This window comes from Lepisma saccharinum, chromosome 26 (assembly GCF_977018435.1).
Source record: "Lepisma saccharinum chromosome 26, izLepSacc3.1, whole genome shotgun sequence".
NCBI classification, from domain to species: Eukaryota; Metazoa; Arthropoda; class Insecta; order Zygentoma; family Lepismatidae; genus Lepisma; species Lepisma saccharinum.
The window spans coordinates 7,649,750-7,663,753 of record NC_139254.1 but is presented as its reverse complement, the minus strand read 5'-3'; the positions used below and the strand labels follow the sequence as shown (position 1 = coordinate 7,663,753).

The following is a 14,004-nucleotide window of genomic DNA, read 5'->3' as shown; positions in this document are numbered from 1 at the left end:
AAATTAGTTGACAACGGATTTAATGGACTCTTTTAAACTGCTTTTCCGGATTCTCTGGAGTAGCGACGCGCAGAGGGGAATGCTTGTGGGCGGGGCCAGACTAGGTGGGGAAGGGTGCGCGATGAAAGCAACGAAGTGCTGCGCGGTGTAACGGCCGTAAAGCAAAACGCTTTCTGCTGCCAATTTCTTCTTTTATTCTTAACAATGGCCAGTGTATTGTTTTACACAAATCACAAATAATATTGCACGTTTATTTGTCTTTTGATGTTACGAAGAACAGAAAAAAATTAAAACAAATTTAAACATACATTTTCAAAAAACATGCAAATAACCACAAACTATGAAACATCATGTATCAAAATGTGTTCTAAACAAGTCTGAAAACATGTTTAAAACACTTTGTTTTAAATGTTTTAAACATTTGTAAAAAAACAAAGCCATGTGTTTTAAACTTTTCAAATAAGTTGTTCTCGAACACATTGAACACTATGAGGCACTCTCCTGAATGCAGAGTTCCCCTAGACTTGTGAGCTGACATGTTTACTACAGAACTACTGGACCGCGAATAAGCAGTCGAGTCGCCCCCTCCCGTGGATGCCCCTTCCCTCCGCGCGTTCATTGGACAAGGCGCACACCCTTCAACATGCGCACAGAACGCGTTCGCGTTCTCTTACTCCAGAGAATCCGGGAAAGGAATATAGTTTCTCGGGTCAATATCATTAAATTAATTTTGTAAGTGGTGACTTTCATTAGAATCTTCCATTTCGGACACCGAAAAATTTCAAATAATCAAACTATTTACATTTTAATATTCAAAATTGATTCGCAAACTAAATTGACAGTGATGCCCGTCCGTCAGCTTTCAAATTTGGAGGCAGGAAGCAATGTGCCTCAGAGTTAGATCGTTTGATCGCTCGAAACCACTGTCGTAAAAGGATTTCCTCTTATCGCTGGTCAACCCCGAACGAAAGGCCATCTTTCCAGGTGGTTGTCAGCTTGGGCTGCAAGTGGCAACTTCAGGAGAACGCGGCACGACGGTTGACAAGCACTGGTTTAGACGTACCGGGTGGCCAGAATTAAAGTTACCCAACTCAGAGCCCACTGTAGCCCTCGTAGAAGTCTGAAATTCGGTGAATCCACTATGCAGACCATGGGAAACACGATGGCGATATATAAAAAAAATAGTTCAATTTTCCGCCACCAGGTTGAAATGTGGCGCTGTAATAATAAATATTGAAAAACATGTCAGGTGTACAAATCTTTATTGTTGGTTTCTGCCAGTGCACAGCCACTTCGGTGGCAACCTCTGCAATCGGCCGGCGGCCCCTTCCTGCTGCAACACCCAGATCTCCAGTCTCTTCAAATTTCTTCATCATCTTTCTTAACCAATGCGTCGTCATGGGCCCCTTTCGAAGCCCTTTTGCATGACGATAACCTCGCCGTGCAGCTGCACTATTACTACCGTTCTGATAAAACAACTTCACCAGCAATGCACGTTCTATCTTATTTAATGGCATGGTGATCACTTCCAAACTTTTGTTCAGCACTCACGTTAAGTTATTTAGCCGAGTTATTAATTAGAAAGACATTTGTTAGCGGCTTGAAGTTGCGAGAAAATAATCTCTCGTTTATTGCAAGATTGCAAGGTAAAGGCAAATCCATAACCAATTGGAGCAGTTTACGTCATTATTACAACCCATCGTGGAAATACAGCTCCACATTTCAACCTGGTGGCGGAAAATTGAACTATTTTTTTATCGCCATCCTCTTCCAAATGGTCTGCATAGTGGATTCACCAAATTTCAGAGTTCTACAATTCAACGAATAGCATATGCAGTAGATTTCCGAAACACGTGACGGATAAGTAGTCACTGAATATATCTGAAGCGATGATATGTTCGGCTCTAAATAATGAATATTGTATTTTTTCCGTTCAGGGAGGCATTACAAAGTAACAGTTGATCTCGCTCGTCCTCCCAGAGCAGAGTCCTGGGTTCAAGGCTACATGAAGCTCTCCATACACAGCGATAAAGCTGTGGTTAGGAACGTTGACCTTACTCCCAGGTAAGTAATTAAGAAGAATTTTATACATTTTCTCAAAAGTGGGGCCATTGTGTACCCACAACACTACCGCAGCTCGCTTGACATCCAAAAATAAGTGGTCATACTCGAGGACAACGTTCTCAAGCAATCACAACCTTAATTAAGTGAGTACTCAGCTATATTCGATCTGAAACTAAATTTATGTGTACAACAGCATTTTCAAGAATAAAACAGGATATCAAACTTCTTATAAAGTACGTGTAATCTGGGAATGTGAAACGTACACTAGAGTCACCTACCGAGTTGTTCGAAACTTCTGTGTTCTTACGGAAACCGCAATCGCAAACCCCTCTTTCTTTTTATTCATCTCATTCTGTGTAAAAATAGCTGCAATAAATTTCTAATTTGATACAGAAACACATTTTACCACCTTATTCAAAGTCATTGCTAAATATTAAGTAATTATGATGATTCGTTTAATCGATGTACCTGCCACCTGGCGGAGGGTTTCAAATGAGAGACTTTGGTACGTATAGCTCGACCACAAGGAAAAAAACCTTCCGTCAAAAGCGTTCGCGCATCTTCCCTGCTGTTATCGGTGCTCGGAGCAGTGTTACCAGGTCAGACTTGAAAAATCGGGAGATTGTTCCTGGGGAAACCAGAAGATCTGCTACAAAATCCGATGATCTAATAGTAGCGGATGAACAACGTTCTCGGGGACGGCATAGGCGTGCGCACTGGGGGGCAAGGGGACGTCCACAGATTTTTTCCAGCGAGGGGGAAACAATGTATTTTTATCAGGCGGGTAAACGAGGCATATTACCCCGTAATAATGTTGCTCTCTCGAAAAACACCACTTGAGTTTGAAATTATCACGTTCCTACATCCCTATTATAATAATGGATGTAAATTACTGTGACTGAAATCAACTCATACGTCTGAAATAATAGGTACTTTTATGTCAACATTCATTTTCCACAATCTTTCAAGTCGAATGCTAACAGTAACAAATTAATTCGCCTTCTGATGGTGTTCGGTGTACAGCTATCGCTAGGGGTGGGCACGCGTCCTGCACCATAATGAGAAATGCATTAAATATGTGAAATATATTTGCTGAATTAGACAGCATGTCTTCCTCAATAATTCAAGATAGCAACGCTTATGGTAGGGTGCCACCTATCTTCCCCATCTGCTAGAAATACACACAACACCCACACTATACACACATATATATACATACATGTATAAAATAATTTGCCCACGCTACGAAGTCAGTGTTTCTACCTAGTAAGGCAAGGACGTTTCACTGTGTTTGTGTCACTTCATTCATTTCATCAGTTTTTCATTCATCCATATTGTCGTACTTACCCGTAGAGGCACAAAAGCGACGTAAAATAACTAAGATAGAAATAGATTTTCGGGTGGGATAAAATAAAACCATCTAAAAATAGTAATAAAATAATAATAATGTCCTAGCACAATTGAGTATCGTTTGGCATAATTTCACAGTTCAAACAGCACTTTTCGTGGCCGAGCGGAGTTCCACTCTATCTCTCCCCTCCATGTTCAAGTAAGATGAGCAAGAAACGTGTTTTTGAGCAGGCCGTTGGAGGTTCCATAGCAATAGTTTATTAAGGAATTCTCCCGAGAAATCAATACGTCTGGCAACACTGACGTGAGCCGCGTTGAAGCCTCCTTCCCCCCGTCCTTTCCCCAACCCGTCAGCGCGGTGAGGTTCTGCGCAGGTTTCTTTCCTTGTGGTTCCACTATACCACCAACCTAGATCGAAAATTCCATTGCATTTCTCTGTAAACAAAACACAGATCCAGAAAAAGTAAGAATGAACTTCAACAAACCAGTGTAGGTACATAAATGATTGCTTTATGTTGTTTTTACAGCGGCTACGTGCGTTTACAGCATGGGAAAACTCGAAGCTTTGTGGTGACAAATCCAGTAGATATCGGTAAAGTGAGAAAGATTGACTTCTACTGGGAATACGACATGGACGTCCTACAGCCACGCTCTCTATGTTTCTTCTGGTGCAACAACCACCTCTATGTCTCCAGGGTAGAAGTCACGGAGATGGATATAAATCAAAGAGGGTAAGTATAACCCTGGACTGCCTTCAAGGTGACACAAATTTGTTGTGCGTAATGGCGTACGAAAGGTTAATGTATAACTAGAATATGACACAATGAAACGACAGTGTTGCAATATGCAGATATTAAACACCAGAACATGAAAAATCTCTAGGCAAGGCTCTGGTCTGGTCATAATAATAATGATTATAAGTAAATTGGAACGCTAGGTTTTGGGCTTTTAGTGTCTATATTGCTGCATTGAAGCTTACAAAATATGGGTGTGGGCAGTGGCGTGCCCAAGGGGTAGGGGGTGTGGATGGGGTCATAATCCTCCCTTGGCCAAGTATTCCTAAAATAATATCGTCAAAGGTAGGAAAAGATGGAAAAATGAGGGCTGAATACGAAGAAAGTATGCGTAACCTCTCCCTTCGAAAATTCTGGGCACGTCACTGGGTGTGTGGGAGAAGTGTCTTATCAAACAATTGTCAATCTTCAGTTAGTGAACAATCAGTTGGTAGGGCAATGAAACGGTATCCCAGGTACCCGGATGCGAGTCTCAGTGGAGCCTGCATTCTTTGCTGAAATTTCTATGTAGTCCTATGTGTACCAAATAGTAAGGCAATTCCATTTATATATACACATACAGACCTACTAAATGACCAGCATCATCTCTAATGTAACACAGCTGCAACCTCCTTAAATTTAAATACAGTTTGTGCAAATGGAGTATTCAATGATCTGATTCAAGACTACTTATTAGCTAGTACTATTGTATTTCCTGATCCATTACTAAATTGATACCACGCCTTTGTCCTGTGTATTACTACATATTCTCTATATATCTCCTATTGTAATACTCGCACAGGGGCGCCGACTTGTCAAAATTATTGGGGGGGCTCTGATCACTGAAATAAATGAATGAATGACTAACTCACTCCCTTTTTTTAAAAATAAAAATTACGTCCTCATATAGCAATGTTTAAGGAGCTATTATATTCCTCATGCAAATGAAATTTAACAGGAAAAACGTTTAGAAAATGTTTCAAAGTTTCTTTACGTCTTTTGTGTCTGCTCATTTGTTTTTTTTAGATAACAATTAACATTTTTATTGAAAGTATGTATTTACATTAAGAGACCAACCTAACAGTTTTATGTTGGCCTCGGTAGCTGAGCGTGTTGGGTGGTCGACTCAACTTGCTTTGATCCAGAGGTCTCGGGTTCGAGTCCCGTCGAGGGCATGGGTGTGTTTTAATGTCCGCAACAGACATGTGATGGGTTGCAAATAACGAATATTTAACAGTTTTATTTAATTATTTACATAAATGCTAACACAAATCGCAGGAAAATGGGTTTACTTTTTTGTTCTTGCTACAATATTTTACTTTTTAAATTTAATTTTGCAATAATAAAAACAAATAGCATGTACACTAAGATATGAATTGACATACACGACAAAAACATATGAACGTGATTTAAAAATAAAGCAAAAGTTGCTCTACGCAGTGGGTTATTTTTTATGAACTTATCAACGAGCGGTCTCAGGTCCAAATTATCAAGCACAGTTTGATGTATGTGGAGTACCACTAAGCTGCTTAATCTCTTCTGCCCCATTGTAGATCTCAAATATGTCTTTAGTCGGCTAATAGCACTGAATGAACTTTCGGCTGTGGCTGTCGTCACTGGCACAGTGCGGAGGACCATCATGAATTTGTCTTCTGGAGGGTGGTGTCTTCCAAAAGAAACTTCCTTATGTCACGCATGGTAGTTAGAACCACTTTCTTCTGTTTGGCGATATCACCAAGCATGGACATGTGTAAGGAGAGCCTATCGGCATCCAAATCTTGCCGAAAGAATTCTCGCGTTTGCTGAAAGTTTGTTGTATAACTGTTCACCGCTGAGATGCATTCTTTCTCTACGGCTGTTACTTTTTGTAGTCCTGTACATTCATGTCCTTGATTAACACATGATTTTGCTGTGTCACACACGTCAGTGTATATTGATTTATAATACTATTTTGGAGTGTAGAACTTGTGATGTTTGGCAGCATCAGGATTTTCAAGTCTCTTAGGGACGTGACGTTGCCGGGGCAATTCTGGCTCATCAACGAGGCTCGATTTGCCCTCTGTGCATTTCTGCCAGAACTGCTCAAAACTCATTCGCTTTTCTTGAAAGATGTCAGTCAAGTATTTTAGTTTTGATTCCACTTCTGTAGCACCAATGCGTGGAGACTGAATCTTACAGTTTACCTCTTCTATTGGACCCATCACATGGCAGTAGAGGGAGAGAAAGAAACATGTCTTGAAGTCAAGCATTGTCTCCAGGTATCCAGCACATTTTAATGCTGCGTCAGTAGAATCTTCTTCAGAAAATTTCTCAAGAAATTTGAGAAGGTTTTCATACTTCCTTAAGATCTGTTGCATACTGGAGGCTCTCAACGTCCACCGACGAGGGCAAAGTGGACGCAGTCCAGTATGGCCAGCCTTCTCATTCACATCAATAATATTCCTAAATATTTGCATTCTTTTAGGGGATTCCCAAACAGTCTTTAACAAGTCGTTGGCTAAATTCATTATGTCTCTGATTAATATATGTAAAATAGTAAATAATAATTATATACTTAGTATATAGTAATAAGTCATGTGTTTTGCTGTCTCCGATCATACCCCCCCAAAGTTGATGGTTTAGCGGTCTCAGCCCCCCCAAAGTTGATGGTCTAGAACATTTCAAATGTGTATTTAAAGTTAAGTTCATGTGGCACAATTCGGAGTAAACTTTACAAGATAAGAAAAATAATACATTAGATCCTCTTAAGCAAAATTATTTGGGGGCTCTGCCCACACATCATTAACATTGGGGGGGCTCGAGCCCCCCTAAGCCCCATGGAGTCGGCGCCTATGTACTCGCATGAATCTTGTAATCTACTCATGATCAATTCTTTCCTTACTCTAGTTAGGAGTTCTGCATAATAAACAGGAATTCCTGTCACTTTATATATCTTTTGGGCCAACTTCTTTAGTTTGTCTGCTTTTCCATTCTTAGTGATGTTTGTACGAATCATGTAAATTGAATACCATGCTGAATCCTCTTGTTTCGTTTTCTTCTTCAGTAAAAGGGCTCTCGAATCCAGTAAGCTGTGCAGCGTCGGCAAACAAGGTTATGCAGACATTGCTTCAAGGTCATCCGCAGTGTTCTACGACGATTGCTAGCAGAGGTACCAGAATGGACTGAAACTCCATGAAGATTAAATATTTCCGAAAGGAATGCATGCATTTCGATGAGCTTGGTGCCAGCCAGTGAGCATACTATTTCAAAATGGTACTATGTCAACTCTTAGAGGATGATCGCCAAGTGGCTACCTAGCATCCGCTTGACTCTTGCATATATTCTTCAGTATGAGGAAAGAAGACACACTATGCTGTGGTAGATTTCTGTACGGTACAAAAGCATAGATAGTCTCAGACCGTCGCATGGTAGCGTGTGATGGTTGATGCATAGGCAACAGTTCAATGCTAGCTAGGTAGAATTCGTCGCAGGAGTTGAGCACATCTGCAAAGGTTTTATTGCTAAGTTCTGGAGATCTTCCTGCCTTCCAGTATATATGAAGAAAACAAAAACATTCAATTTAGCTAGAGCCAGTAATTGTTTATTACGGTTGGTGTCACTGTTTTTGGTGATGTCATACAGTCTGGTTTAGTATTAACTCGTTCCCATTTTTATTAGATGTCGCTAGAGTCGCCGAGAAGACGAGGACTACAGAAAACTCCATGTAAATTTCAACCCCTAGTTGAGCAAGTCCTGCCGGCCAGGTCAGATAATATGCAGGAAAAATATCTGTCATGAGTAATTTGCGATTCTTAGGGACTTACTGAAAAATATACTGAAATTTCTGTCATGTACAATTTATCCTGCAAAACAACCTTGCATCTTGTCTCTCAAAAAATCAAAAAAATGTTGGGAATTTTGGGTATGTTTTCATGATTCATTAAGGACAACAATTGGCTCCCGACTGTACAATGCGCAGCATGAATATACACTGTGGTGTGATTAGTTGCACTTCTGACACTATACCAAAACGGAGTAAGGCAAGGAAAGAGAACACAATACATACAACAGAAATAAAAGCATCGTATGACTCCATACCATTGTCCGTAGGGTACAATTCTACCAGTATATACAATATTCTGAATAGCATTGCACAGGCTGCTTGTACATCAGACATTGCACATACTCGTGACAGTCTGTGAGATCAAACATGTCTAAAGGTCTGCCTATGCTAGATAGCCTCTTCCCTTGTTGGTTGATCGTTTGAATTTATACAGAAGCCATTAAAATGCATTAGTCTTCTAAAGTACAAAAATTGTGATAGGGTAAGAGATAGAACTTATGATACAATTCTTGTCTTTAAAATATATCCTACTGGCAATTTTGCGCATTTGAGAGACAAATATTAACTTCTACTTTTCTTAAGCTTTAAAGACTGAATGACTGGAACAAAAATAATTGTTAAAACTGACTACACAATTCCATGTTTTTTAGTGTTTTTAAATGTACTTATATATATGAAGGGTACAGGGGAAAAAAGATGAATGTCACAAGAAACTTGAATGGAGTTAAATGAATTTTAATGTTTGAAACGCTCTTACATCTACAATATGGCTTAGCACTGTATGAAATTTTTACATAATCTGAAGCATTATATTGTTTAACTAATGATATAACAGTGTGTCTAATAATGTAAAGACGAAGAACACATTTTTGGCAAAATTCGTTCTTAATGCACATTTTGCAGGTGAAAAATGATGAATGTCCATTATTCGCACAGAAAAAAAAGCAAAAGAAGATGAATCTCCATTTGAATTGTAAATACCTCAATAAAGAATATGAATGCTTTGTGAAATACACGAACAAAATGCAAATTCATAAAGTCACTCATTGGTCACAATGAGGAAGTTCATAGAACTTTCTTGCATATTTTCCACAGAATTTCTTCAAGTCTTGCAAGTCTTTATATTTTTCAAGAGAAATTGGAAGTGCCATATCATATTTTCTTGATGGATACACAAATTCAGCTTCTTCTAAATAAGGCTGGATGTTTCTCTTGCATTTTTCAAGTGTTGTCACACTTGAAGACCAAGCGCCGTTATATGTGTTCCTGTGTAGTACTAATTGAGTTGGTTGAGTGAGTACAATCTGAAGCTCACGGATGCCTTGTAATAAACAGGTAACTCAGCCATTACTCCACCTCTAAGTACACGGACTTTGTAACTGTATGAATGTGTATGTAAATTGGCGTCATCCTGATTTTGTCTTGGCCTTCTGCGTGAAACATCGTTAACAGTAATTAAACCCCCTAGATAACAGTTTTGTGAATTATAATTGTCCATTCTCTTAAATTGCACAAATATGTTATTTCTTTCTGTAGGAGGTATCACCGCAAAGCTTTTCAAACGAGAGCACTTGCAGTCTGTCCCTGTTTCATGAGTACTGCACAGCATTTTCTTTCTAACATCACTCACCCTTTGTTCTCCCAAAGTTATCATCCACTTCTGGGTCACTCATGTGAAACCAACAAAACCTGTATTCAAACTGACAATGTCAGAACTGAGACGACAATGTGTCTGTCAAGTAAAGGCTGTTGTTGTTATATTGCGCAATGAATCCGTATCGTACGCGACGATCTATTCCTACACAATGGATGGACAATCATCATTTTTGCCCTGTAAGCCTAGGACATCTATAGTTTTTCCCCTGCACACGTTTTTTTAAAATCTTCATTAAATATGTCTCTCTCAGCACTTTTAGCCTGTTTTGACATTTTAACCGTTAGTGTGGACTGCCTTTAATATCAAGGAAGCAAAATATCATTTTTTGTGATTTTGTGACATTCATCTTTTTTCCCCTGTACCCTTCATATATATATTTGTTAGTTCTTCACAGAAAGTCTTGTGATATTGATACATGTAAAGTGTATGTGAAAGATAATAATTTAAGCTATATGTGCAGTAACACATCTCATATAGGTAAAAGTCATGTTCAGTTAATAAATAGTAAATGAATAAGTTATATTTTTTGGCCATTAATGGAAATGGAAATAGAAATGCTGATATATATGCATCAATATGTATGTATTAATGCATACTATAAATTGATGGTATTTAATTGTCAAAAATACTTTGATGATAAATGTGGTCTTATCTTTTACAAATATATATTTTAATAGCACTCTATATACATGCACACACCAGAATATAAAAGGGTTTATTTTTTGTAAACATAAATGATTTATAGGTAGCTGAGCTACTAGCTTCAAAATATTATGCTGCATGCGAATAAACATATAAAATATGCTCTCCGAATATCTTATATTTGTGTGATAATTTATAGTAGCCAAAGTGTACCTTATTGCAATTTTCATTGCTTCATGAACGCAGTTATGTTGGACAAACTCGTATTCAAAGTTGCTTCACATGTGTGAGATTTTAGTATCTTGTAATATGTTCACATATACTTCTATCATAGGGATAGAAAATTAATGTGAAATATAATTTGACAAATATAATTTTTAAGCAACCAATACATAATGTAAAACAAATGCAGAACGATGAAAATAGTGTCTTAGGCGTTCAAGAACGCTTCCATAATTTACCTGCAAAATGGTGATTTTTCAGCACAGTGGTTTTATGGAGATGAATGCAAATGTTAAGAAGTTCAATAATTTTGTACATTATGATTTGTTTTTATAAACACTGTTACGTCGCTATGTGCAGATATCGCTTCATCTGCTGCCAATGCAATTTTGAGGCATTAATGTTCGTAAATATGCAATCTGTAGGTGTAAAATATACCAAAACTTTTTTGTGAACAACACACATAATCTTTTGTATGCACAAATTAGCAAGGTTTAGCATTATGCTTTTGATATAATTACACATAAAATTTAGACATCACAGCTTACATAGTTTAACATAAGTAGTTTCATTTGTAAGTTATAGTGTGTGTGTTAGTGAGTTAAAATATTTGTGAAGTATATATTGCAAATAGAGACTTGCGCATTTACCGACTATTCTAAATAATATAATGAATAACTGCGCACGTGTATACCTGAAATATAAATACCATTGTTATTAATTCATGTAAAAATGTGATACTTTTAGTTGTAGAAAATTTACACTTTGTGTTATGTATGGATGTTATGAATATACTGTACATCAAGGTGTTAATTGTTTGTTAGATTTCCTGCGGAAAAAATAGCAAAGCTATCTGGAGTAGGATCTCATAGTTTAATTGGTGTTGATATACGTTGCACGTGTTACAATACCATAATTTGATTCATATCAATGTCAATACTTTTATCCTGTATATACTTGTAAATAAATATTTTTTATGTATATGTATTGGTATATTATTTCGTATTAATCTTTATAAGCCAGCTGATGCATCTGGCCCCCTTCTGAACGTCTGGTACAATGGCAGGGTGAGAAATCATTGAAGATTGGTGGGGAGAGAATGATCTTAATCTAGAGGCTCACCTCCACGTAGCCTACACATGTGCGAGGGTCATCCAGAAAATAAATACCGTTTGGTTAAACAAAATGAAAAAAAAATACAATATTTATTGGGAAAAACAATTCTGTAATATACCTGAAGCTTCCTTCACTTCTCTACATAATCACCTCCTACATTTAACATTTGTCGTATCTGAGCACGAGCTTCAGAATTCCCATGTTATACTCTTCCGCCGCCAGGTCATTAAGCCAGGTGGTCACTGCATTCTCCAACTCTTCTTCACTTCCAAAACGTTTACCGCCCAGAAACGCTTTCAGCTTAGGGAAAGGTGGAAATCGCTAGGAGCAAGGTCCGGACTATAGGGTGGACGATCAAAAATTTCCCATCCGAATTGATCCAGCAATTCTTGAGTTGCACCAGCAGTGTGAGGGCGGGCATTGTCGTGCAGAAGCACAATTCCTCCAAAAAAGCATTCCTCGCCTCCTGTTTTGGATGGCTCGCCGTAGTTTTCTTAGTTTCTCACAATAACGATTTGCATTGATCGTAGTGCCTTTTGGCATAAAATCCACCAAAAGAACACCATTACGATCCCAAAAGACGGTTGCCATGACCTTAATGAACTGGCGGCAGAAGAGTATAACATGGGAATTCTGAAGCTCGTGCCCAGATACGACAAATGTTAAAATGTAGGAGGTGATTATGTAGAGACGTGAAGGAAGCTTCAGGTATATTACAGAATTGTTTTTTCCAATAAATATTGTGTTTTTCATTTTGTATAACCAAACGGTCGTTATTTTCTGGATGACCCTCGTATATAAATTTCATATATACTTATAATGTTATTAAATGTAAAAATAAATTACTAAATAATTGAAGGTACATTATTATTTTTATTCAATATATATATATATATATATATATATATATATATAAAAAAGCAGCAAACTAATTTCTTTACTAACTGGTTAAAGATGTCAATAAATTATGAAATAATTTCATGGTTTCATTATGTATAAGTTTTTATTTAGTTCTTGCTTTATGTTAATACAAATCAAAAAAATTTCATACTTATTATTGTCTTGCATTACTGTTTTACTTTTATTGTAGGTGTAATTAGATCTGTTAATGATCTCTTAAGAGAGAGAGAAAGCATTCAACACTCACAACCACACTACTTAGTGTGTTTTTTCGGTATTATTCTTAGTAAAGTATATTTAAATCAAAAGAAATTGCTTATATTTTGTTTGTTATAACAAAAACTCTCTCCCCGGAAATTTTTGGTGGGGGGAGATTTAAAGGAAAGATTGTTGGTGTGGGGAAATCCCCCTGTCCCCTCAGGATTTCGCACCCTGTACATTGGGATGCACATGTATTGCTCAACAAATTGTTTATGACAATTTTTATTATATTTTCTGCATTGATTTCTGAGTATGCTGGTGCAGAGGTTGTTAGCAGTGTTTGATGTTTTGTTCCAGTTCTCCATGCTCTCGTTGGGTAAAACAAAGTGAATAAACATAGTGATGGACAATTTGCTTGTCAATACTTACGCACAGGATGGCCATAAAGTATTTCCAACATTACAAAGGTTTATTGCAAAGAAACTATTACAGTCACAGCTGCATGGCTTGTGCCAATAGAAAGAGAAACTTATAATTTTTCTCTTCGTTCCGTGGAGAGGCTGAGTTGGGAATAGAAGGCGCTGCAATTCGCGATTAAAATTACCACATGAGCGCTAGTGTCGCTTCCAACATGGCCGCTGTATGTAGGATAAATCTTTGTTTACAGTAGTAGTACGTAATAGCAGCGTGTTGTCATGGCAGGTATGGAAGAAACGTTTAAATTACGCGATATTTTTAAATATTGAGCATGCAATGTGAATTCCAGGAACTACCGTATAAGGTGAAGAAGCTATGCTGAGAACGAAGCATTTAATTATGATAGGCAAAAAAAAATACAGAAAACACAGACGAAACTAATGTATAATATGGTGGCAGTGGCCACTGAAATTAATAGAACAAAGAAGAAAAAGCATATATATATATATATATATATATATATATATATATATATATATATATACACACACACACGCGCACTTGTTCTTCAAAGCAGTGCTGTTTCATCTGCCCCTCAGGTTGTAAGTGGGCTCTCGGAAATGATTTGAAAATAAAGCAATTCACCTGTATTGCAAAGCTTGTGCAGGAGAAAATGTAAACATACCGTTGCAGTTCATCCTCCAAAGAGGCAGGCTGGTTTAATAATAACACAGGATAATAATAATAGAATTAACAATTTCATCGAGGTTATCTTCACTGAAAAGGGACTTACTAAATGAAACGGCAACATTAGCAATTCGATTTTCTTCTTCAACTCT

The 14,004-nt window shown here is 37.6% G+C and overlaps 1 protein-coding gene across 2 annotated transcripts in view; it reads left to right on the top strand.

The window, feature by feature from the left end:
- LOC145979784 (pancreatic triacylglycerol lipase-like) overlaps positions 1 to 11,516 on the top strand; it is a 173,732-nt gene extending 162,216 nt beyond the window's left edge. For both annotated transcript variants that reach the window (XM_083112764.1, XM_083112765.1), the window contains exons 10-12: positions 1,938 to 2,064; positions 3,942 to 4,145; positions 7,231 to 11,516. In XM_083112764.1, coding sequence (XP_082968890.1) covers positions 1,938 to 2,064; positions 3,942 to 4,145; positions 7,231 to 7,330 — 431 coding nt within the window. In that variant the 3' untranslated portion in view covers positions 7,331 to 11,516. The remainder of the gene's footprint in view (positions 1 to 1,937; positions 2,065 to 3,941; positions 4,146 to 7,230) is intronic.
- Positions 11,517 to 14,004: the final 2,488 nt, after the last annotated feature.